Below are 26,782 nucleotides of genomic sequence, written 5' to 3'. Positions count from 1 at the left end.
TATTGCTTCCGTAAAGGCGACTACAATGGACTGAGACAGTATTTAAATTCTATACAGTGGGACCAACTGATGATGATGTTACCAACAGCAAATTCAAAATGGGAAGCATTCAAAGAATTTATCTTGGAAGCTACTAGGCTTTACATACCAACTAAGAAATATTGTTCAAGGTTTAGGCCAAAATGGATGTCAGATGAACTAATGAGGCATATGGCAGAGAAGAAAAATGCATGGGATACATACAAATTAACACATGACACAGAAGCCTATGATAGATACAAGTTGATATGCAACCAAGTTACAAAGGAGGTTAGGCAGGCGAAGGCAGATTACGAGAAATCCTTGGCAAGGGATGCAAAGAAAAACAGCAAAGAGTTCTTTACTTATGTAAACTCTAGAAGGAAGGGGATGAATCAGATTGGTCCACTTGATATTGATGGGTCAAGTGTTGATGATCCTGCTCAGGTAGCTAACAAACTAAATGAATATTTTGCATCGACATTCACACATGAGGAGTTATTCAGCGAGGGGAATGCCAGAGGTGTATTCAACTCTAGCAGTAAGCTACAGAATCTTGAAATAACTGGGAGTAAAGTGGAGGAGAAACTGTTAAAGATAAACACAAGAAAGGCACCCGGGGTGGATGGGATCTATCCAGTTATATTAAAGGAGGCAGCAAAGGAAGTAAGCAAACCCTTAGCCATAATTATGAGAGCTTCCTTGGACTCCGGGGAGGTACCCATAGACTGGAAATGTGCAAATGTGACCCCAATTCACAAAGGAGGATCAAAGGCTGACACAAGTAATTATAGACCTGTGAGCTTAACTTCTGTTCCAGGAAAATTAATGGAGGCACTGGTTAAAGAAGCACTGCAGGATCATTTAGACAATACTTCAGTTATAGCTCAGACACAGCATGGTTTTGTTAAGGGGAAGTCTTGCCTGACCAACTTGATTGGATACTATGATGCAGTCACAAAAGAACTGGATGCAGGGAATAACTTTGATATTATATACTTGGATCTTAGAAAGGCTTTTGATACTGTTGCACATGGAAGACTGCTACACAAATTGGAGCAGTGTAACATTGGAGGCAAATTGCTGCTATGGATAAAGGGGTGGTTGAGGGGGAGAAGACAGAGAGTGGTAATCAATGGACACAGCTCATCGTGGACTGATGTTATTAGTGGAGTCCCTCAGGGCTCAGTGTTGGGTCCATTATTGTTTTCTGTATTTATAAATGATATTGATGATGGTATGTCGGGCTTAATGTCCAAGTTTGCAGACGATACAAAGGTTGGCAGGGTTGTCAAGGACACTACTGACACTATGCTACTGCAACAGGATCTGGAAAGGTTGAGCAGATGGGCTGAGAGGTGGCGAATGAAGTTTAACATTGACAAATGTAAACTACACATGAGAAACAGCAACCCCAGAGCAACGTATCAACTCTGTGGTACTACACTGACAGTGGTAGAGAATGAAAGGGACTTGGGGGTGGTTGTGCAGGCAGATATGAAGTTCTCTGAGCAGTGCAGACGGGCTGCAAGAGTAGCTCATGGAGTATTGTCAATGATATACAGGAATTTTTCCAGCAGGGATAAGGAAGTGATTATTCCATTGTATAAGGCGATGGTCAGGCCACACCTAGAGTACTGTATACAGGTCTGGAGGCCTCATTTCAAGAAGGATGTAGAGCTGCTGGAACGAGTACAGAGAAAGGCAACAAGATTAGTGAATGGAACAAAGGGGTGCTTTTACGAAGAAAGGCTTAAGGTTTGCAAATTACAGTGTCTGGAGACAAGGCACCAGCGAGGTGATCTGATAGAGGTGTATAAACCCTTGAATGGTTTAAGCATGCTCAATGCTGATGGGATTCTTCCTCTAGCTCAGAAAAATCACCTGAGAGGGCATAAATTCAAATTGAGGAAAGACAGATGTAGGATAGACGTGCGGAAATTTGCCTTTAGCCAGCGGGTGGTTGGTTGGTGGAACAGACTTCCATCCCTTGTGGTGGAGGTTGATAGCTTAAAAAATTATAAGGCTCAGCTGGACAGGTATTTTGAATGAACAGAGGGGTGAAGTGGTAGTGGGTTATTTTTTTTTTTTTTTGGCTGATGCTGCATAAGCTTGCTTTCTTGCATCAAATGCCTCTACTAATGCTAATGCTAATACTAATGCTAAATGGTTAACAGTGGCTGCAGGCAGAAGCAAAAGTGATTCTTGCACTTCTTATATTAGAATGAGCAACAGCCTGGAAAGCAAGCAACAGACATTTCCAGGACTGCTGGCAGTAATAGTGGAACAATAAATACACAGGCTGTGTGTGGGTAACTAAGAGTAGAAACAGGTGCACGTATACTTGCATGTACACCAATGCTAGGAGTATATTTAATAAATTTGATGAGCTTGAAGTGCTAGTCAAGACATCAAAGGCAGATATTGTTGGGAAATCAGAGACGTGGTGTCACACAGACATAAGCAGTGCAGAATTGGAATTTGGGGAAAGGTACAGAAAGGATAGACAAAGGCAGGAAGGGAGGAGGGTTTATGCTGTTAGTTAAGAAACACATAAAATCTAAGGAAGTGCATCCAATTAATGTTGGTGGGCAATGCAATGTTGAGTCTGTTTGGTGTGCTTATGTCACAATGAAAAATGAGAATAGGTCTGTGTATACTTGCATGTACACCAATGCTAGGAGTATATTTAATAAATTTGATGAGCTTGAAGTGCTAGTCAAGACATCAAAGGCAGATATTGTTGGGAAATCAGAGACGTGGTCCTGAAGGCCTAATGAATCTGATGAGTAAAATGAGCAATACCCCCAGGAGCTCACATCTGGTGAAAATATGAGCTTGGCACACCCAGGATCCTGAGCTGGATATCATAATTCTTCTCTTTCTTGGTGATTCCTTTCTGCTTCTCTCTATCTCTCAGGGTAATAGGGAAATTTTTGGCCGGTGCAGCATAAGCCTAAGGCTTTCTTGCACCATACGGCTAACAATAATAATAATTGTGCAGAGAAATAGAGTGGACCAGTAAATCCGAATGTCTTATAATGGGGGATTTTAATTTTTCCAGATATCGACTGGAACTTGTGGGTTTGTCACTCGCACACTAGCAAGAATTTTGTGGATTTATTGGATGACTGTTTTCTATAGCAACATGTTCGAGAGACAACCAGAGGGAGTAAATACTCTTGATCTGATTATCAGCAGTGATTATTCATGCATTAAGAATTTGCAGATAAAGGAACCACTGGGTGACAGTGATCGCAATTTATTGTTGTGGGAATTAAAGATGTAAATACATTCAAGGCTAAAGTGAAAGGCTATTGCTTTCATAAAGGTGACTACAGGGTTCTCAGACAGTTTATAAATTCTGTACAGTGGGATCAATTGATGATGTTACCAACATTGAATTCTAAATGGGAAGTTTCTGGGGACTTAATTTTGAAGGCTACTAGGCTTTTTCATTCCAACTAAGAAATACTGTTCAAAGTTTAGGCCTAAATGGATGTCGGACGAACTAATGAGGCTCTTGGCAGTGAAGAAAAATGTATGGGATACATATAAATTATCAGCTGACACAGAAGCCTATGGCAGATATAAGCTTGTCTGTAATCAAGTCAAAAAGGAGGTTGCCAAAGATGATAAATCTTTGGTAAATGATGCAAACAAAAACAGCAAAGAGTTTTTTACTTATATAAATTCTAGAAGGAAAGGGATGAATCAGATTGGACCACTTAGCATAGGGTTGACTATTGATGATTATGTTCAGGTAGCCGATAAACTGAATGAGTATTTTGCATCTACATTAACAACATGAAGAGTTATTCAATGAGGGCAGTGCCAGAAGTTTATCAAATTGCGATGGGGCGCTAAGTGATTTTGTAATAACTGAGAGCAAAGTGGAGGAGAAATTGTTGAAGTTAAACATAAAAAAGGCAACTGGGATGGATGGGTTCTATCCAGTTACATTAAAGGAAGCAGCAAAGGAAGTAAGCAAACCCATTGCCATAATTATAAGAACTTCTTTGGATTGGAGGTGTGCAAATGATTCACCAATTCACAAAGGGGGGTTCGTAATTACAGACCTGTTAGTTTAACATGTTCTGGGGAAAATAATGGAATCAATAGTTAAAGAAACATTGCAGGATCATCTAGACAAGACTTCAGTAATAGTTAAGACACAGCATGGGTTTCTTAAAAGGAGGTCTTGTCTGACCAATTTGATTGGATACTATGTCACAAAGGAACTGAATGCCAAAAATAATTTTGATATCATATAATTGGATTTCAGGAAATCTTTTGATACTGTTGCACATGGAAGACTGCTGTACAAATTGGAGGGATATGGCATTAAGGGTAAGTTGCTACAATAGATAAAGGGATGGCTAAGTGGGAGACGGCAGAGAGTGGACACTGCTCTTCGTGGATAAATGTTATTAGCATAGTTCCTCAGGGTTCTGTGTTGGGCCCATTTTGTTTTATATATTTATCAATGATACTGATGAAGGAACATCAGGTTTAATGTCCAAGTTTGCAGATGATACAAATGTTGGCAGGGTTGTTTACGACAGTAAAGACAGTATGCTACTCCAACTGGATCTAGATAAGTTGGAAAAATGGGATGAGAAGTAGCAACTGAAGTTTAACATTGACAAATGCAAAGTACTGCATAATGGGTAGCAATAACTGAAGAGAAACATACCACGTGTGGTGCTACACTCAGGGAAGTGGAAAGTGAAAAAGACCTGGCGGTAATTGTGCAGTCGAATATGAAGTTTGCTGAGCAATGCAGACGTGCTGCCAGGACAGGTCATGGAGTCTTGTCAATGACATATATGGGAATTTCGCTAGCAGGGATAGGGAGGTAATTATCCTGTTATACAAGGAAATGGTCAGGCCACACCTAGATTACTGTGTACAGGTCTGGAGGCCTCATTTTAGGACGGATGTAGAGTTGCTAGAACGAGTACAAAGAAGGGGAACAAAGGGATGCTCTTACCAAAAAATGCGTAAGTTCTGAAAACTATAGTTGCTGGAGAGTAGGCACCTGCGAGGTGATAAGATTGAGGCGTATAAGGCCTTAAATGGCTTGAGCAAGCTGAATGCTGATGGGATTCTTCCTCTTGCTCAGATTAAGAATCTGAGGTGGCATAGATTCAAATTGAGGAAAGACAGTTGTAGAATAGATGTGCGGAAATTTGCCTTTAGCCAGTGGGTAGTTTATTGATGGAACAGACTTCCATCTTTTGTTGTGGAAGTTGATAGCCTAAATAAATTTAAGGCTGAGCTGGACAGGCATTTGGAATGAATGGAGGGGTGAAATGGGAGAAGTTTTTTTTTTGGCTGATGCTGCATAAGCTTGCTTTCATGCATTGTATGCCTCTACTAATGATTAATGTCTAAGTTTGCACATAATACAAAGGTTAGCAGGGTGGTTAAAAACATTAAGCAGGGTGAGCTAAACAATAAACAGGAAAATTGGGTCTATGTGCTGAGAAATGGCAGTTGAACCATTTCTAACCATTTTAGTTGATCCCCAACTGTGTGGTAGTGGAGAATAGAAACAACCTCGAGTTAATTATGAAGTCAGATATAAAATTCTGTGAGGTGTGTAGACATACAGAAATTTTGCTAGCAGCGATAAGAAGGTGATTATCCCTTTGTATATGGCTGTGGTGAAGCCATGTCTTCAGTACTGTTCACAAGTCTGGAGGCCTCACTTTAGGAAGGATGTAGATTTGCTGGAATGGATGCAGAGAAGGGCAACCAAACTGTTGAAAGGAACAAAAGGATGCACTTACCTAGAAAGGCTTCAATTCTGCAAACTGAAGCATCTTGAGACTAGGCACCTGCAAAGTGTTTAAAGCCTTGAACTGAGTGAGTAAGCTGAATATTAATGGCATTCTTCAACTTGCTGAGACTACACATATGAGGGGGCATAAATTCAAGTTAAAGAAGAATGTTTGCTTTCAGCTAGCAGGTGGTTTATTGTTTGAACAAGATTCCTGTTGTGGAAGTGGATGTGTTGAGTACATAAAGGAAGAACTAAACAAATACTTGGAGGGTATGGATGGGTGAACTGTGTAGGTTTTTTTTTTTTTCCGGCTGATACTATATAAGCTTTCTTTCTTGCAACATTTGCCATAACTACTAAATAATATGTAATACTACTTTTATTTGCAGGATCATCTAGACAAAACTTCAGTTATAGGTCGGAGACAGCATGGTTTTGTTAAGGGAAAGTCTTGCCTGACCAATTTGATTGGATACTATGCTGCAGTCACAAAAGAACTGGATGCAGGGAATAACTTTGATATTATATATTTGGATCTTAAAATGGCTTTTGATACTTTTGCACATGGAAGACTGCTGCACAAATTGGAGCAGTGTGGCATTGGAGGCAAATTGCTGCTATGGATAGAGGGATGGTTGAGGGGGGAGAAGAAGACAGAGAGTGGTAATCAATGGACACTGCTCATTGTGGACTAATATTAGTGGAATCCCTCAGGGTTCAGTGTTGGGTCTATTATTGTTTTCTGTATTTATAAATGATATTGATGATGGTATAACAAGCTTAATGTCCAAGTTTGTAGCCGATACAAAGGTTGGCAGGGTTGTTAAAGACACTACTGATGCTATGCTGCTGCAACAGGATCTGGAAAGGTTGAGCAGATGGGCTGAGAGGTCACAAATAAAGTTTAACATTGACAAATGTAAAGTACTACATATGGGAAACAGCAACCCCACAGCAATGTATCAATTCTGTGGTATTACACTGACAGTGGTAGAGAATGAAAAGGACTCGGGGGTTATTGTGCACTCAGATATGAAGTTCTTTGAGCAGTGCAGATGGGCTGCAAGAGTAGCTTATGGTGTCTTGTCAATGATTATTCAAGGTGATTATTCCCTTGTATAAGGCAATGGTCAGGCCACACCTTGAGTACTGTATACAGGTCTGGAGGCCTCATTTCAAGAAGGATGTATAGTTACTGGAATGAGTACAGAGATGGGCAAAAAGATTAGTGAATGGAATAAAGGGTTGCTCTTATAAAGAAAGGCTTAAGTTTTGCAAATTACAGTGTCTGGAGACTAGGCACTGGCGAATTGATCTGTTAGAGGTGTATAAAGCCTTGAATGGTTTGAGCATGCTCAATGCCGATGGGATTCTTCCTCTTGCTCAGAATAATCACCTGAGAGGGCAAAAATTCAGAGTGAAGAAAGACAGATGTAGGATAGATGTGCAGAAATTTGCATTTAGCCAGCGGGGTAGTTGGTTGGTGGAACAGACTTCCATCCCTTGTTGTGGACGTTTATAGCCTAAATAAATTTAAGGCTCAGCTGGACAGGTATTGCGAACAAACGGAGGGGTGAAGCGGAAGTTGGTTTTTTTTTTTTTTTTTTTTTTTTTGCTGATGCTGCATAAGCTTGCTTTCTTGCATCATATGCCTCTACTAATGCAAATGCTAATTTACTTCTGCTGAAATCAGAACTTTGCATTTCGGCCTTCCCTCTATTCGACCAATAATTAAATTTGTCCACCCATATCTGATGATAACTTTACCACCTTTATTTTGGTTTAATCATTTGATATTAATAATTTTAATTTACAGTTCCTTCACCTCCAAATTGACTTTGCAATTCAGCCAATAATTTTCTGAATTCATCATAACTTTTAGGATATTAACATTCTTTCGCCTTTTTCAAATGTACATTACTTCTTTTTTCTACTATCCTTACCCTTCTAGTCCTTGCACTTTGTGCAATTTTCACCTCCATCTATACAAACTTTGTCAGACTTATCTATTCTTACATTTTTATATACTTCTGCATCCTTTACTGCTGCTTTGTGTGTGTTTTTGTGCATTTGTCATACCTTGCTTAATAATTTTTTTTTGTTTTTTATTTTTATTAAATTATTTTTTAAATTTTAAAATAAATAAAAATTTATTTTTATTTATTTTTATAAATAAAATATATAAAATATTCTATTTTATACATTTTATTTTATTGCTAATTATATGTTTATTTCTAGGGTATAATGAAGTAAATGTCAGCATAAGCTTTCTTTTGCACATTTAAAAATTTAAATAAAAAACACACAACTCAAGTGAAAATTATGGTTGGCACTCATTTTCTGTATTATTTTTTTTTTCAGTATTATTTGTGTCAGAGCTATCTGTTGGGTTAGCTGTCATCTTGCTTGTTTGCTGTTAAATTTAAATTAAGTATAGATTGCCTTAATGTTTATTGTTTGGACCATGTTAAAATCTATTTCTGATAACAATCAGAAACAGATAGACATGCTGAATATCAATGGTATATATTGAATGCTGTTAGCCCTCAAAAAAGTGCCAATAATGTATCCAATTATCAATAATTACCCACAAAATCATTATTTTATTTTATTCTATTTTATATTTTTTATTTTATTGCTAATTATACATTTATTTCTATGGTATAACAAAGTAAACCAGCACAGGCTATCTTAGTCTTTATAAGTTCTTTTGGTGTAATGGCCCGCTAAAGAATTTGCAGATAAAGGAACCACTAAGTGGCAGTGATCACAGTGTACTGATGTGGGATTTACTTAAAGATTTAATTACCATCAGGGGTAAAGGAAAGGGTTTTTGCTTCCGTAAAGGTGAATACAGTTGTCTCAGAAAGTTTTTAAATTCTGTACAGTGGGATCAACTGACGATGTTACCAACAGTAAATTCTAAGTGGGAAGCATTCAAGGAATTAATCGTGGAAGCCACTAAAAGTTTCATACCTATTAAGAAATATTGTTCAAGGTTTAGGCCTAAATGGTTATTAAATGGTTATCTAATGAACTAATGAGACTCGTAACAGAGAAGAAAAATGCATGGGATGCATATAAATTATTAAGTGACTCAGAAGCCTATGGCAGACATAAGCTAATCTGTAATCAGGTCACAAACGAGGTCAGGCAGGCGAAGGCAGATTACGAGAAATCTTTGGCAAAAGATGCTAAGAAAAACAGCAAGGATTACTTTACTTATATAAACTCTAAAAGGAAGGGGATGAATCTAATTGGTCCACTTGACATTGATGGTTCGACTGTTGATGATCCTGCTCAGATAGCAAACAAACTGAATGAGTATTTTTTTTCATCTATATTCACACATGAGGAATTATTAAGGTTTGAAAATGGCAGAAGGTTATCAAATTGTAGCAGGGTGCTTAATGATTTTGTAATAACTGAGAGCAAAGTGGAGGAGAAATTGTTGAAGTTAAACATAAGAAAGGCACTTGGTGTGGATGGGATCCACCCCAAGTTATATTAAAGGAGGCGGCAAAGCAACTAAGCAAACCCTTAGCCATAATTATGAGTGCATCCTTGGACTCAGGGGAGGTCCCCACAGACTGGAGATGTGCAAATGTATCCCCAATTCACAAAGGGGGATCGAAGGGTGACACCAGTAATTACAGACCAGTTAGTTTAACTTCTGTTCCGGGTAAAATAATGGAGTCACAGGTTAAAGATGCATTGCAGGATCATCTAGGCAAGACTGCAGCAATAATTCAGGCACAGCATGGATTTGTTAAGGAAAAGACTTGTATGACAAATTTGATAGGATATTATGATGTGGTTACAAAGGAACTGGATGCAAAAAATAATTTTGATATCATATATTTGGATTTCAGGAAAGCTTTTGACACTGTTGTGCATCGAAGACTATTGTACAAATTGGAGCAGAATGGTATTAAGGGTAAGTTGCTACAATGGATAAAAGGATGGTTAAGTGGGAGAAGAGAGAATGTGGTAATCAATGGGTGCTGCTCCTCGTGGACTAATGTTATTAGTGGAGTCCCACAGGGTTCGGTGTTGGGTCCACTGTTGTTTTGTATATTTATCAATGATATTGATAAATATACAAAATAATGTCGAAGTTTGCAGATGATACAAAGGTTGGCAGGGTTGTTAATGGCAGCAATGGCAGTGTGCTACTGCAACAGGATCTAGATAATTTAGGCAGATGGGCTAAGAAGTGGCAACTGAAGTTTAACCTTGACAAATGCAAAGTACTGCATATGGGTAGAAGTAACCCCAGAGAAACGTACCAACTGTGTGGTACTACACTTAAGGTGGTAGAAAATGAAAAAGACCTGGGAGTAATTGTGCAGTCAGATATGAAGTTTTCTGAGCAATGCAGACAGGCTGCCAGGGCAGGTCATGGGGTTTTGTTAATGATATATAGGAATTTTGCTAGCAGGGAAAAGGAGGTGATTGTCCCTCTGTATAAGGCAATGGTCAGGCCACGCCTTGAGTACTGCGAACAGGTCTGGAGGCCTCATTTTAGGAAGGATGTCGATTTGTTTGAACGTGTACAGAGAAGGGCACCAAGATTGGTGAGGGGAATGAAGAGATCCTCTTACCAAGAGAGGCTTAAGTTCTGCAAACTGCAGTGGCTGGAGACTACTGTAATAGTGAAATTGATAACATATATGTACAAAGTATGTTAAAACTTTAGTAGTAGTAGTACAGTGGTGTCTCACAATTCGACTATAATCCGTCGCCGAATTAGAGTCGAATTGCGGGTCAATATTTTCCGTATAAGTTTATGGAAAATTGATTAATTCGTCATCGGAGAGAAATACACAGTATTATTGACTTTACTATATTCTACCATATAACAAACAAAATTACAAAATACATAATGAGTACATACATTTCATTGAGCCTTAGATGTTGGAAGGATGTTTTATTTATCTTGTTCTACCCTTTCTCTTCTCCTCTTGGCTTGAATGGGGATGAGGAATTGATCAAGGGTGGACTGTCTCTCCCGCTTTTTCAAGATAGCCTTGAAGTGATGCATAGTAGTGTTGTTAAACAAGTCTGTCATTCTAGTTACAACAGTAGTGTTGGGGTGCCATTTTAAACAAGCAGACTGCACCTTCTCCCAATGGAATAAAATTTCTTTAATGGCAGCTGGTGGCATCAGCCCTTTTTCCCTGTCTTCCTCTTCTTCTTCTTCAAGTGAAATTTCCTTTTCTCTCTCTTTTGCTTCCTGTTCGCTGAGTGTTTTGAGTTCTTCCATGGTTGGTTTGTTATTGTGATCCTCCACAAGCTCTTCCACATCAGCCTCATCAACTTCTCCTATGTCGAGGTTCTCCGCCGTCAAAATGATTTCTCGCATGGCCGCAGTTGCTTCTGATTCTTCAGCGGCTTGGACTGCATTGTTGTCATCCCGAAAAAAGGAAGGAACGAGTTTCTTCCATGATGCACGAAGGGTCCTCTGGGTCACTCCCTTCCAGGCAGTTTTAATAAAGGAAATGGTGTGAAGAATATTGAACTCAGTCTTCCAGAACTCCTTAAGTATCTTATCAGAAGAATGAATCACGTCAAAAACCTGTGAAAACAAAGCCTTGGTGTAAAGTTTTTTAAAACAAGCAATTACTTCTTGATCCATGGGTTGGATCAGTGATGTGGTGTTTGGAGGCAAAAACTTGACTTTGATGAACTCAATTTCAAGAGTGTTTGCCAAGTCTTGGGGTGGGCCCTAGCATTGTCAAGAATCAGCAGTGCTTTCAAAGGTAAATTGTTGTCAATGAGGAATTTTTTTATGCTCGGGGCAAACTCCTCAAAAACCCAATCTTTGAAGACTTTTTGGACTACCCAGGCTTTTGCATTGGATCTCCACATCACTGGCAGTTTGGACTTGACGATTTTCTTCCCAAAGCAGCGAGGATTTTTAGAGTGGTAAACGAGAAGTGGCTTTACTTCAAAGTCTCCGCTTGCATTTGCTGCCAATAACAAGGTAAGCCTATCTTTCATAGGCTTATGTCCTGGGAGCATCACTTCTTCTTGCCTGATGTATGTTCGATTTGGTAAGCGCTTCCAAAATAACCCAGTTTCATCCCCGTAAAAAATTTGCTGCGGCAAGTAGCCTTCCTTCATGATTAAATCTTCAAATTTTTTCACAAACTCTTCTGCAGCCTTTTTATCTGCACTAGCTGCTTCCCCATGTCTGAGAACACTATGGATACCTGTTCTACCTTTGAATCTGTGAAACCACCCACGACTTGCCTTGAATTCATCAGTTTGATCTGAGGCATGTCCTGGACTTTTCTTGTGCAATTCTTCAAAAATTAACCTAGCTTTCTCACAGATCATTGCCTGAGTTACTGGATCTCCTTTCATCTATTTTTCTCTAATCCAGGTAGGAAGCAGCTTTTCCATTTCTTCATTGATTAAAGATCTGCTTCTGTCAGAAATTTTCATTGCTCCAGCGAACACTCTAGCACCTATAATCTTGTCTCTTTGTTGCCAAAAAGTTGCCACGGTTGACCTAGGGACGCCATACTCTTGAGCTACATCTGTAATTGTTCTACCTTTCTGCACTTTTTTTATAATTTCTTTCTTCTTTTCTATGCTCAACCAAATGTGTTTCTTTCCTGAATTATTCCGCTGTTCACTTCTCTTTGGACCCATTATCAAATTTCTCTCAAAAAATAAATAACTGCCAAAGCACAAAATTTTTTACTTTATGAGAAATGCAGAATTATAAATTAGCACAAACAACTAGAGCAAACGTGAACTCAGACTACGATTATTAACGAGATAATGTTGTCTCATAACTGAGGAAGAACTGACGGCATACCTGTAGCTATCTTTGAGGGTGGCTAACGTAGCTGAACGATTGAGGGATCTATTCCCGCTTTATCTATCATTGGTTAAATGTTACTCTCACTCTTTAATACCATTGTTTAAAATGTATGAAGCAGCCGTCACTATTTAGTGCTATTTAGTAACATTAAACGCAGTTACGTAGTCCAGAAAAGAATTCTATCATGCAATATCATGTAGCGTTTTCGCTGGCCCACGAAATCCAACTGTCGAATTGCGAGGCACCACCTGTAGTAGTAGTGGCATGTGATGCAAGGAAGGAAGTGTATGAACTTATGCAGCATCAGCCAAAAAAAAAAAATCACACTATTCCCTCAAAATGCCTGTCCAGTTCCTCCTTAAATTTATTCAGCCTATCAACTTCCACAACAACAGATGGAAGTTTGTTCCAGCAATTAACCACATAATTCAAATTAAGAAAGGACAGATGTAGAATAGGCGGAAATTTGCCTTTAGCCAGCAGGTGGTTAATTGCTGGAACAAACTTCCATCTGTCGTTGTGGAAGTTGATAGGCTGAATAAATTTAAGGAGGAACTGGACAGGCATTTGGAGGGAATGGTGTGATTTTTTTTTTTTTTTTTTGGCTGATGCTGCATAAGTACATTGCAGTACTTATAAGTACACTGAAACACCATACATTGCTTTCTTGCATCATATGCCACTACTACTACTAAAGTTTTAACATACTTTGTACCTATATGTTATCAATTACACTATTACAGTAGTAATTATATTTATAAATACATATATATATAAAGTGTGTGTTTTTTATTCATTAATATGACATAAAATATTAACAATATCATCTACTGTTTGCACAACTGCAATGTACGTGTTCCATGTGTTTAAATAAAATTTTAAATTTTATTTCAACATATGGAAAAAATTTTTAAATTTTTTGTTTTTAGCAGGCCGTTTTGATTACATGAAAAACATTTTTTATTGCAAACAGTTTCTGAGATATGGACTTTAGCTTTGTTTTTTTTTTAAATACAATAGGTACATCAGAAATTTTGGCTGTCGGGATTTTGGGTGCCACCAGTTTACATGACCTGATGCAGGAAGGTTGTGATGGCAGATACAAAGAAAACACCATAATCAGATATGGCCCATAAAATATTTCCAAAATATGTGTGCACTTTCAAAAAGTCAGCTATCTTTGGCATATGGGTCCACAAAGCTGCTGCAACAATCCACTAATGAATGTTACCAGTCAAATATTAATCAAGCAAAATTAATAGCAGAATTATAATTATAAATAAATAATTTTGAAACTAAATCGGTACTTAATAGCACTGTTAATTAATAATTGAGCTCACACCCCTTCCTAACCTAGCTTTTTCTCTTGTCAATAGCATGGTGAAGAACATGCTTTTTTGTAAGTTGTGCTTTTTAACCTTTACCAGTGCATTTCATCAGTCCTCAAATATTGCTTACTGAAGGTATTTTTGAAAGCTAAGATTACAGTTCTCAGCAATATTAAAATGGGTAACGTCTTTTAAGATTATTATTTTATTTAATACCACTCATATACCACGTGAAAATAATAATATAATTTGGTAAGCTATTTGTCTAAACTAGTATACATTAAGGTGACATTTCAGGCATCTTACTGATACCCATCACCTTCATGTACAGTCCACAAAACTGAACCCATACATTAAAGTGACATTTCAGGCATCTTACCGATACCCATCACCTTCATGTATGGGTATCGGTCACCTTAACTTCACTTAATGTATAGTAGTAATACAAAATGTCACCTTACAGTATAGTAGTTTAGGCAAATAGATTAATAAACTATATTATTAATTTCACATGGTATATGAGTGATATTAAATATAGTAATAATCTTAATGGAAAACAAACATGTAATAATGTCCTTCCCCAACTACAACATGTCTTTATTATTTTAGTTTACCATTTTAGTTTTTTTATGAAAAGTTAGAGTTTTCTAAGGTGCATCTTTGTCTTATCCTAATGCCTTGTTTTATAATTTCATGAATCCACCTATTTTATCTTTTTTTTTAATCACTTCTTTCTTATTACTATTGGATTACTGCAGACACAGAGCGAAATGGAGACAGAATAAATATGACAAGTTTAATAATAGGAAAAACGTATATTAAATTAGATACATACAAAAGCTTTTGGTTAATTTGTTAACCTTCCTCAGTCAAACTGACAGTTAAGTATTCCACTCTTATGAAGTTCTCTGAGCAGTGCAGATGGGCTACAAGAGTAGCTCATGGTGTCTTGTCAATGATATGCAGGAATTTTTATAGCACGGATAAGGAGGTGATTATTCTCTTGTATAAGGCCACACCTTGAGTACTGTATACAGGTCTGGAGGCCTCATTTCATGAAGGATGTAGAGCTGCTGGAACGAGTACAGAGAAGGGCAACAAGATTAGTGAATGGAACAAAGGGTTGCTCTTATAAAGAAAGGCTTAAGTTTTGCAAATTACAGTGTCTGGAGATTAGGCACCGGCGAGGTGATCTGATAGAGGTGTATAAAGCCTTGAATGGTTTGAGCATGCTTAATGCCGATGGGATTCTTCCTCTTGCTCAGAATAATCACCTGAGAGGGCATAAATTCAAATGGAGGAAAGACCGATATTGGATAGATGTGCGGAAATTTGTCTTTAGCCAGTGGTTGGTGGAAGTCTGTTCCACCAACTATTAGTTGGTTGGTGGAACAGACTTCCATCCCTTGTTGTGGAAGTTGATAGCCTAAATAAATTTAAGGCTCAGTTGGACAGGTATTTCAAAGGATGGAGGGGTGAAATGGGAGTGGTTTTTTTTTGGCTGATGCTGCATAAGCTTGCTTTCTTGCATCATCATATGCTTCTACTAATGTTAATGCTAACTGTCAGTTTTAAGTGTTCTCCATTTAGCTCTGTGTCCGCAGTAATCCAATAGTAATAATGAATTCAGAGCGCACAGGCCTCTTTAATAACATTTCTTTCTTATAATTCTCTCAACATGTTAGTGGCAATGTAACAAGTTTAGTACTGACAAGTTTTAAACTGAACTGTATATAATTCTCTCAACATGTTAGTGGCAACTGATAAGTTTAAACTGAACTGTATATTTTCATTAAGTGGCAGTGGTCTAAACTTGTAGCTATTGCCTTAAAATGAACATATTTAATTCTACATTTTAATTTTGTAATTTTAAACATTATGTGGAAAATCTCAAATTGCAAAGCAAGTTTATCTATTTAAAGAGAAACATTCCAAAATGAAAATGCATAAAACTGCTACTTACCTCACTATCTCTTCTAAAATCACTGTAAATTTCAATATAATCTCCTTCACAGAGAAGGTCCATATCACTAAAAGTTACTTCCATCCGGTCCCAGTAAGTATTATTGAGAAACAGATGCCAGCGGCATCTCATATTAGCAGGATAATTTAAGGGGTAGGCTGGTGATGTAAGAAACTGTGATGTTTCAGTGACTATTAGTGGCCCACCACAATTAGCTAAAATTTAAAAATGAACAATTATAGAGTTAAACATTAAAATGCTATTTATATAATGATTTAAACTGCTTGACATTATTGATAAAAGTTAAGTTTTCTGTTAAAAGTGATGAAGGATTTACCTCAAAGATTTGTTGACATTATGCCTGTCTCCTCTATCTTTTTTATTTGAAATTTTTGTAATTTTGCACACTTTTGTAATTTTTTGTGCTCATGAGATAAAAAAAGTTGAATAAATAATTCTATTTACATGTTCGTCGAACATTTCTTTTTTGCTTCAATCAAATTCAATCAAATTTGCGAGTGCTGCATAAGCATTTAGAGAAATTCCGACACATAAAATTCCGACTTACGTAGAGTTCCGGGGAACGCAATCCTTACGTAAGTCGGGGAATGGTTGTAATGTCCATTCTTAATTTAGTCTGTTTATATTAAACTATGATTTATCACCATAGAATGACATCATTTTATATAATTTGTCTGTTATAATGAAAACCAAAATAACCATGAAGTGCATGATGCTGGAACAGCAATTAAAAAACAGGAAATAAATTTGTGGTGGAGGAGCTTGAAACAAAAAGTTTTGAATGGTACCAAGAAATGTGTGCAACAAATTTAACAGTATCAGGTCCAATTTTGCGAGAAATGGCTAATTATCTAGATCAATAGCTTGAAATTATTAATTTCAGATGCAACAGTAGTCTCTAAAAATTTAAGGCCAGGAATAAATTAATATTACAAAACTTTTGTGGCGAGTCTGGATCAGTTGACAAAGAGATTTTTGACTGTTGACAAAGGCCACAGAATGTTCATATTCTGTATGGTCGATTTTTGAAAAATATAAGCCAAGGAATATTTTTAATTTTGACATGACAGGTATATTTTATAATTTGCTGCCAAACAAAACAGCTTGCTGTTTGAGGAGAGTCTTGTAACAGTGGAAAATTAAGTAAACAAAGAAATATGAAATAGCAAGTGCTTATTGCAGATTTATTCAAAGGTACTCACCTTTGAATAAATCTGCAATAATTTTTTGAAAAGAATGGTAATTAAATCATTTAGGTGAGAAGGTAGAGTGAGGAAATTAAAAGGGGTGTTAAGGGTGATTTAACAGATTTTAAAATGGGCCCAAGGAAATAGAAGTGCACCTCCAATCCTAGGTTGTCATTAGAAATGGAAGAAGTCATTAAGAGTAAATTAAAATGAAATTTAAATTTTAAAAATTAAATTTAAAATTTTTCATTTTTAAATGGGACTTGCAAATGGGACTTGCTATCCGTGTCGGAAGAAGAGATAATACAAGAACTCAGGGAACAAAAAGTGACTTATGCGTGGAGAATAATGACCAAAAAAGATGGCAACCTACTACCAACCAGGTCCATCATTTTGACATTTAGTACTCTGACTCTTCCATCTTCTGTTAAAGCAGGTTATTTAAACTGCAAGATTTGGCCCTACATTCCAAATCTCATTCACTGCTTTAGGTGCTAGAAGTATGGCCATACCGAGATGATGCTGTGTGTCCTATTTGTGGCTCTAAGGAGCATTCCCAAGGAGAATGTACAGCTTCCACTCCTACTTGCCCTAACTGCAAAGGAAGCCATCCTGCATTTTCTAAAGCATGTGACCTTTGGAAAACAAATTCAGAAATACAAAGTGGAGCATAAAGTCACATATTCTGAAGCAAGGAAGCAAATACTGTTAATCATGCCTAGCTGATCATATGCATCAGTCACTAAAAACAGCCAGTCAACTGCAACTCAAACAGATGTCTCCATAGAACCAAACATTTCCTTTGCCACCTGGACCAAAACTATGCTAATGTGCAATAAAAAAATCTACAGTTAATGAAACCAGCAATATGCCAATCAATATCCCAACTGATGCCATCTCAACCTCGCCCAAAACAACAAAATCTGTTAGTATTGAAAATCAGAAGACAGTGAAACAACGCTAGAGCAACATGGAAATGGAGGTTCAGTCAGGGGACAAAGATAGAATACTAGAATTACATGCCAATGATACCATCGACACAGGATGCCCAGCCTTTCTCAGAAATGAAAAATCAAAACTATACAGACAGAAACCTCAGAAAAAACAGTCAGATCAATCTTCCTCAAATAAACGCAATCAATGAACAAATTCCTACAATGGAACTGCAGAGGATTACGCAGTAATATAGATGACCTGAATGATTTACTCATACAAACTAACGCAGTAGGTGTATGCTTAGAGGAAACATTTTTATCACCAAAAGTTTCACTCAAATTCAAAAACTATACTATGTTTAGGTGAGACAGGGATTCTGACTCTTCTCCTCATGGAAGGGTAGCTATTCTTGTCCATACCATCAAGACATCTCCAACTAGAAACCTCCCTAGAAGTTGTAGCAGTTTGGATGGCAATGAGAATATCATTAACCCTTGCATCTGTTTATATACCACGTAATTATCCTTGTTCCCAGACTGAACTTGACAACCTTTAAACACAATTGCCACCTCCTCTCTGTTTATTCGGTTATTTCAACAGTCACCATCCATTGTGGGGATCTTCCACTATTTATAGGAGAGGCCAATTAATTGAAATATTCCTAGATAACCATAATCATTCCACAGTGACCATTTTCCCATCATCAGCTCAATTCAAACACCAGTTGTATCATGCCCTAAAGACCGTACATCTTGAAATTTCCACAAAGCAGACTGGTAAAACTACTCTACTTGTTGTTTTTTTTTTTTAGGAGCATTAGCAACTAAGGCCATATTGCTCCGGGATATGCGGCGGTCATTCCCTGACCTTTCCGCATCCTCCGTATTTGGTGGTGACGGGCTCGAACCCCGGTCTAATCAAGAAGCGTGTGCTAAGCACTGCTGCTCCTTCTCACCTGGCTTCGAAGGCGCCTTACTCTACTTGTGTCCTACTCAAAAAACAGTATGTAGAGCAACAACATATTGATGAAGTAACTGAACACATTACAAGCCATATATTATCGGCAGCCGAAATTTCCATTCCAAAATCCGACCAGCGCAAACAGGTACACCAAAACCAGTGGTGGAATGAAGATTGCTCAAAAGCTAAAAGAGAAAAAAACTGTGTTTAGAACCAGTTTCACAAATTTCCAACTACTGCCAACCTATCAGGGTCAATAATATATTGGAAGATAGTCCAAAAACGATTGAACTATACATGTATGCTGATAACCTCACCATATCCTGCCAATCGCAAAGTTTGAATACCATCGAAAGACAGCTGCAAATTGCCCTAAATAGAATTCAATCCTGGACCTTACGCAATGGATACCATCTCGCTGAACAGAAATCCACTACCACTCATTTCTGCAAACTTTGGTCACTTCATCCTGATCCAGAGCTAATGATAAATAACGTGTCAGTTCCTCTTGCTCACACTGTCCGTTTCCTTGGCCTGATACTAAATAGGAAACTGAACTTTCAAGCACATGTGGCCTACCTTCGATCCATCTGCTTGAAGAAATTGAATATCCTATGGTGTGTGTCATTCATGTCATGGGCTGATCGACATACCCTCATCCATCTTTATAGAGCTCTCATCAGGTCTCGCTTGGACTATGGTTCTCCTGTGTATGGCTTGGCTAGAAAAAGTACTTTAGAGCGATTAAACACCATCCAGCACAGAGCTCTTAGAGTCGCTCTAGGGGCTTTCAGAACCTCCCTGGTTCAGAGCCTTTACATCGAAGCCCATGAACCTCCCTTACATCTTCACATTAAAAAATTCAGTCTTTCCTCCCACCCTAGTAGGAGATGCCTGTACAATATTAAGGGGAAGCCTTGCCTGACCAATTTGATTGGATACTATGATGCAGTCACAAAAGAACTGGATGCAGGGAATAGCTTTGATATTATATACTTGGATCTTAGAAAGGCTTTTGATACTGTTGCACATGGAAGACTGCTACACAAATTGGAGCAGTGTGACATTGGAGGCAAATTGCTGCTATGGATAAAGGGGTGGTTGAGGGGGGAGAAGACAGAGAGTGGTAATCAATGGACACTGCTCATCGTGGACTAATGTTATTAGTGGAGTCCCGCAGGGCTCAGTGTTGGGTCCATTATTGTTTTCTGTATTTATAAATGATATTGATGATGGTATATCAAGCTTAATGTCCAAGTTTGCAGACGATACAAAGGTTGGCAGGGTTGTCAAGGACACTACTGACACTATGCTGCTGCAACAGGATCTGGAAAGGTTGAGCAGATGGGCTGAGAGGTGGCAAATGAAGTTTAACATTGACAAATGTAAAGTACTACACATGGGAAACAGCAACCCCAGAGCAACGTATCAACTCTGTGGTACTACACTGACAGTGGTAGAGAATGACTTGGGGGTGGTTGTGCAGGCAGATATGAAGTTCTCTGAGCAGTGCAGACGGGCTGCAAGAGCAGCTCATGGAGTATTGTCAATGATATACAGGAATTTTTCCAGCAGGGATAAGGAGGTGATTATTCCCTTGTATAAGGCAATGGTCAGGCCACACCTAGAGTACTGTATACAGGTCTGGAGGCCCCATTTCAAGAAGGATGTAGAGCTGCTGGATCGAGTACAGAGAAGGGCACAAGATTAGTGAATGGAACAAAGGGGTGCTCTTACGAAGAAAGGCTTAAGGTTTTGCAAATTACAGTGTCTGGAGACTAGGCACCAGCGAGGTGATCTGATAGAGGTGTATAAAGCCTTGAATGGTTTGAGCATGCTCAATGCTGATGGGATTCTTCCTCTAGCTCAGAATAATCACCTGAGAGGGCATAAATTCAAATTGAGGAAAGACAGATGTAGGATAGACGTGCAGAAATTTGCCTTTAGCCAGCGGGTGGTTGGTTGGTGGAACAGACTTCCATCCCTTGTTGTGGAGGTTGATAGCCTAAATAAGTTTAAGGCTCAGCTGGACAGGTATTTTGAACGAACAGAGGGGTGAAGTGGAAGTGGGGTTTTTTTTTTTTTTTTTTTGGCTGATGCTGCATAAGCTTGCTTTCTTGCATCAAATGCCTCTACTAATGCTAATGCTAATATTGAATGGGAGACATTTTACAACAGTAAATCAAATGAAAACCAACCTGCTCTACTTAGATTTAAGGAACTGGCTCAATCGTGGAATATAGAAATCAGCAATATATTTCAGAACATGACACCACCACCAGATCCACCTGGACAAATATCTGTACAATATATGATGGCTATTTTCAATGGTGGGGAAAGAACACTCTGTCTCCTTCCAGTATCACGCAGTTACATGCAACTTATTCTCTTTCTTATTCACAGGCCTGTGAAATCTATGCAAATGGATCAAAAACTGAGACCCAAGTAGGTGCTGCAGTAATATTCCCATCATTCACCACTTCTGTCTCATTACCAGAATGCAGGTATCTTCACTGGTGAGCTTAATGCTATAAACTTAGCTCTGGTTAACATTATTGAATGACTAATTCCATCTGCTTTGATATATATACTGACTCACTCAGTGCTGTTTCCACACTAAGAAGTAATACCAACTTCTCTCATCCTGTAATAAAAGAAATACATTCTAAATTATTTGCATGTAATCAGTCAAACCAAATTGTGGCATTCTGTTGGATTCCAGGAAATGAAAAAGCAGATCTTGCAGCCAGACAACCAGATACCTCTATTTAAAAGACATTTCAAGTTCCATATACCGATTTCAAACCAATCATCTGTAAAGCAATTTACAATAGTCGGTCAACAATCTGGAGAGGTTATCCAGGGAACAAATCTACTGAATTAAACCAGATCCGAAGCTGTGGCTCTCGAGCTTTCGGAAAAGCAGACAAGAAGAAGTAATTCTGGAAAGGCTAAGAATTGGGCATACCCAACTCACACACCTCTATCTATTAATGAATGACAGTGCTCCTCACTGCACATCATGTCATGTGCAACTGACTATTCGTCATTTATTAGTGGACTATCATCACCTTCTCAGTATCCTCTCAAACAGCTATAAATCATGTACTAATGCACAGTCTTCACTAACATTATTGCAGATTCTTGGAGATGACCCTAATAAAACAGAACTGTTTGCCTTTCTAAATAACATAGGAATATACCATAAAATATAACCAGTATTACGATAAAGTTAGTATTTCCTATTAACCATTAGAAAGACACAATATTGCCCTAGCAGCTTATGTGTCGTTAAATTTCATAACAACAACCTTAATATTGAAAAGCAGTGATCCTTTTCAGGTTCTAAATTTTCTAAAGTGAGAATTTAAAATCAAAAGAAAACTATTTTTTTTAAACAAAAATAAATAAATTTTCTGTTTATACTTCGGGACAACCAAACGGTCAAAGGAGTTCACAAGACAGACAAAATACAAGAAAGAACACCATATTTAGCAGTCATGGGATTGAAACCCAGTCAATCAAGGCACGTGTACTTATGCACCCACGTGCCTGACCACTCGACTACGGTGGCCGTAAATGGTATTTAAAACAAAAACAAACAAAAATCAGTCATATTTTTATAATTTATTAAAATCTAAAACATAAATCACTGACATAGATTTGTTGCACATAAAAGTGCTGGGAATTTGCATTTTTTATATATAGCCTGAAAAGAAAAAACAGTAAAACGAAAATAGACACTCCTTTTTATGTGTACCAAGATATGGAAAATGTGAAACACAATCAAGGGCACATGATGCAAGAAAGCAAGTTTATATAGCATCAGCCAAAAAAAAAAAACACACCCCCTTCTCATTTCACCCAACCACCTGCTCCAAATGTTTGTCTACTTCTGCTTGAATCTGTTTAAGCTATCAACTTCTATGACAGAAGGAAGTTTATTCCAGCAATCAACCACCCGCTGGCTAAAGGCAAACTTCCGCACATCTATCCTACAACTGTCTTTCCTCAGTTTGAATTTATGCCCTCTCAGGCGATTATTCTGAGCAAGAGGAAGAATTCCATCAGCAGTGAGCATGCTCAAACCATTCAAAGCTTTATACACCTCAGTCAGATCACCTCGCAGGTGCCTAGTCTCCAGACACTATAATTTGGAAAACTTAAACCTTTCTTCGTATGAGCAACCCTTTGTTCCATTCAATAATCTGCTCATTCCAACAGCTCTACATCCTTCTTAAAATGAGGCCTCCAGACCTGAATACAGTACTCAAAATGTGGTCTGACCAGTGTCTTATATAAGGGAATAATCACCTCCTTATCCCTTCTAGAAAAATTCCTGTATATCATTGACAAGACACCATGAGCTACTCTTGCAGACCATCTGCACTGCTCAGAAAACTTCATATCTGCCTGCACAATTACCCCCGAGGTCCTTTTCATACACTACCACTGTCAGTGTGGTACCACAGAGTTGTGGTACCACACTGACAGTCAATATTAAACTTCATTTGCCACCTCTCAGCCCATCTTCTCAACTTTTCTAGATACTGTTGCAGCAGTGTACTGTCATTAGTGTCTTTAACAACACAGCCAACCTTCATATTGGCTCCAATCTTGAACATTAAGCATGATATACCATCATCAATATCATTTATAAATACAGAAAACAACAATGAACCCAACACTGAACCCTGAAGGACTCCAATAATAACATTAGTCCACGAAGAGCAGTGTCCATTGATTATCATTCTCTGTGTTCTCCCACTGAACCATCCCTTTATCCATAGCAGCAATTTGCCTCCAATGCCACGCTGCTCCAATTTGTGCAGCATTCTTCCATGTGCAACAGTGTCGAAGGCTTTTCTAAGATCCAAATATATTATATCAAAGTTATTCTTTGCATCCAGTTCCTTTGTGACTACCATAGTATCCAATCAAATTAGTCAGACAAGACTTCCCCTTAACAAACCCATGCTGTGTCCGAGCTAAAACTGAAGTCTTGTCTAGATGATCCTGCAATGCTTCTTTAACCAGTACCTCCATTAATTTCCCTGGAACAGAAGTTAAACTCACAGGTCTGTAATTACCTGTCTCCCCCTTTGATCCTCCTTTGTGGATTTGGGTCACATTTGCACATCTCCAGTCAATGGGTTACTCCCCTGAGTGCTGTGAAGTTCTCATAATTATTGTTAAGGGTTTGCTTACTTCCTTTGCCGCCTCCTTTAATATAACTGGAGTCTGCTGACGAGGCTAGTAGGAGCCAGACGTGCTCAAAGCCGCTAAGTGGATTTTTCTTATTTTTTGATTTGAAATTATTGTTTTTCTAAAACTTTTGATTTAAATTTAGTAGTATAGCATTATTTTGTGATTTTCTGATTAATCTGGTGTATTTATACTTTACTCGGCCTTGGAATTGCATGAAAGTATCGGTAAGGGTATCAAATCCACGTGTTACAAGTTGCAACTCTGCAGAATGAGAAGTTTTTTAGCCATATTTGGCAGCTTTATTGAATATTTTTTACATCAAATTATTTTCTGTAAGTAGCTTATAGACCTAGTAAGGATCATAAGTTATTCTGAATTGAGACAGCGAGATTTGAAAGTTAATTAATACTTAAGTGCCCATAGATTTAGATTTACCGTTCGTAACTTGCCGCCTTTGTCATACGATACGTTATATACCGGACTAGATAGCTTTAGTATAATATAGGTTATAATATTGTCAGTTGATCAGTATAATCTATTAAACTTGTTGAACTTCGTTGTCAATTAAATTGTACTTTTAACTAAATACATATAACGACTTGCATTACAAATGTAACATAATTAATTAATACATAACTGATACGGAAGTTATATAAAGGGAACTCGTAGATAATTAATACTCGACAATGAAAAATATATATACCGTTATGACTGTGTTGGGATTCAAGTTTAGGGTTATAATTTTGAACTGAAATTGAAATTTTATTGAAATTAATAGAAATCATGACTCAGAACAGAGCAGCAAAGCAAAAGGCTCAAGCTAATGGAAGTGCTGTAGCTCAGAGGAGAACTGAGGGGGGATGGCAACTGCCCACCTCAGTTCTTTTAAAATGCACTGCTTGCATGTTGTTTGTGGAGCATTCAGGTACGGGACATGATATTGCCATGGGGGATGTAGTAGTGGTAGTAGTAGTAGTGGCACATGATGCAAGAAAGCAAGTGTAGGAGCTTATGCAGCATCAGCCAAAAAAAAAAAAAAAAATCACACCATGTCTTTGTGTGTGCGTGATGCAAGGAGCATATCGAAATCAGGCAACAACTCAGCGTTGTTATGGGCCTATATGAGAGCTTGAAGGACAGGGAGGATGCGCTCGAATGAACTAAATTGAGGGGCCCATCAAGCTCTCAGCTGCCCAAATCAATGTGAGAGCTTGCACTTGGTCATCACACAACACAGTGGCAACCCCTAAGGCAGAATGCGCTGGTCCCACAGGAACTAGTAGTTGTTGGTGACTATTGTCAGTGAAACCGGAAACATGCTTTGTGAAAAGGATAGGTGGAACAGGAACAGGGTATGTCTACCAGGGACAAAGGTTGATGACGTTGTAGAGCGGATATCATCTTTTAAGGGCACAAAAGGTGATATAGTTGTATGCGTTCGCACTAATGATATCAACAGTAGGAGACCGGTAGAAGTACTTAACAAGTACAGGTCACTGTTGAAAAAAAGCCGTGAATTAGTGTTGAATTTGAAAGTGTCTGCAGTTCTGCCCAGACACGTTAGGAGGGAGTATATGATGAGAGCCATATCAATCAATTCGGCTCTGGAAAGATTGTGCAAGGCTCAGGGGGTAGAATTTATTGCAGCCTGGACTGTACTTGTTAACAGGAGAGACTGCTTCTACAGGAATGGGATACACTTAAATAGAAAGGGTGCAAGAATATTTGCTGATGCTATCGATGGAGTGTTAGGTGGGTCGGAAAACTGCTAGCTTGAGGGGAGACAAAGAGTAATAGATTAACAGTAGCCACTGGCAGAGGTGAAAGAGATTCTTTCACTGCTTCTATTGGAATGAACAGAAGCCTGAAAAACAAGATGCAGGATATTTCAGAGACTGCTGGGAGTCATTGCGGTACAAGTAAACACATGGGTTGTGTTAGGGTAGCTAAGAATAGAAAGAGGTGCAGGTGCATGTGCAAACACTTGCGTGTACACCAATGCTAGGAGTTTAGTAAATAAATTTGATGAATTTGAGGTTTTGCTGAAAACATCAAAGGCAGATATTGTTGGGATATCAGAGCCATGGTGTCACACAGATATAAGGAATGCGGAACTAGAATTTGGGGAGCACAACGTCTACAGAAAGGTTAGACAGGATAGGAAGGGAGGAAGGGTTATGCTATTAGTTAAGAAACACATAAAATCCAAGGAAGTCAAGCCAGTCGACATCGCTGGACAGTGCAGTGTCGAGTCAGTTTGGTGCGACATAAGCATTGGAAGATCAAAATTGAGAGTAGGATGTGCTATAGGCCTAATGACTCTGATGAGTATAATAAGAAACTGTACAGGGAAATAGAGTGGACCAGTAAATCAGAGAGTCTTATAATGGGGGATTTTAATTTCCCAGATATTGACTGGAATTTGGGGACTGGTCACTCACACACTAGCAAGGCTTTTGTGGATTTATTGGATGATTGTTTCTATATCAGCATGGTCGGGAGGAGACTAGAGGGAGTAATACTCTTGATTTGATTATC

General features: G+C 38.2%; 1 protein-coding gene across 1 annotated transcript in view; it reads right to left on the bottom strand.

The window, feature by feature from the left end:
* Positions 1-26,782, bottom strand: part of LOC150088287 (cubilin-like) — a 1,623,406-nt gene that overhangs the window by 153,613 nt on the left and 1,443,011 nt on the right. The window contains exon 42 of the mRNA XM_090370104.1: positions 15,933-16,147. Coding sequence (XP_090226230.1) covers positions 15,933-16,147 — 215 coding nt within the window. The remainder of the gene's footprint in view (positions 1-15,932; positions 16,148-26,782) is intronic.

The sequence above is a fragment of the Mastigoproctus giganteus genome, chromosome 3 (assembly GCF_048544385.1).
Source record: "Mastigoproctus giganteus isolate SK-2022 chromosome 3, ASM4854438v1, whole genome shotgun sequence".
Classification (NCBI taxonomy): Eukaryota; Metazoa; Arthropoda; class Arachnida; order Uropygi; family Thelyphonidae; genus Mastigoproctus; species Mastigoproctus giganteus.
This window is presented reverse-complemented; position numbering and strand designations above follow the sequence as displayed.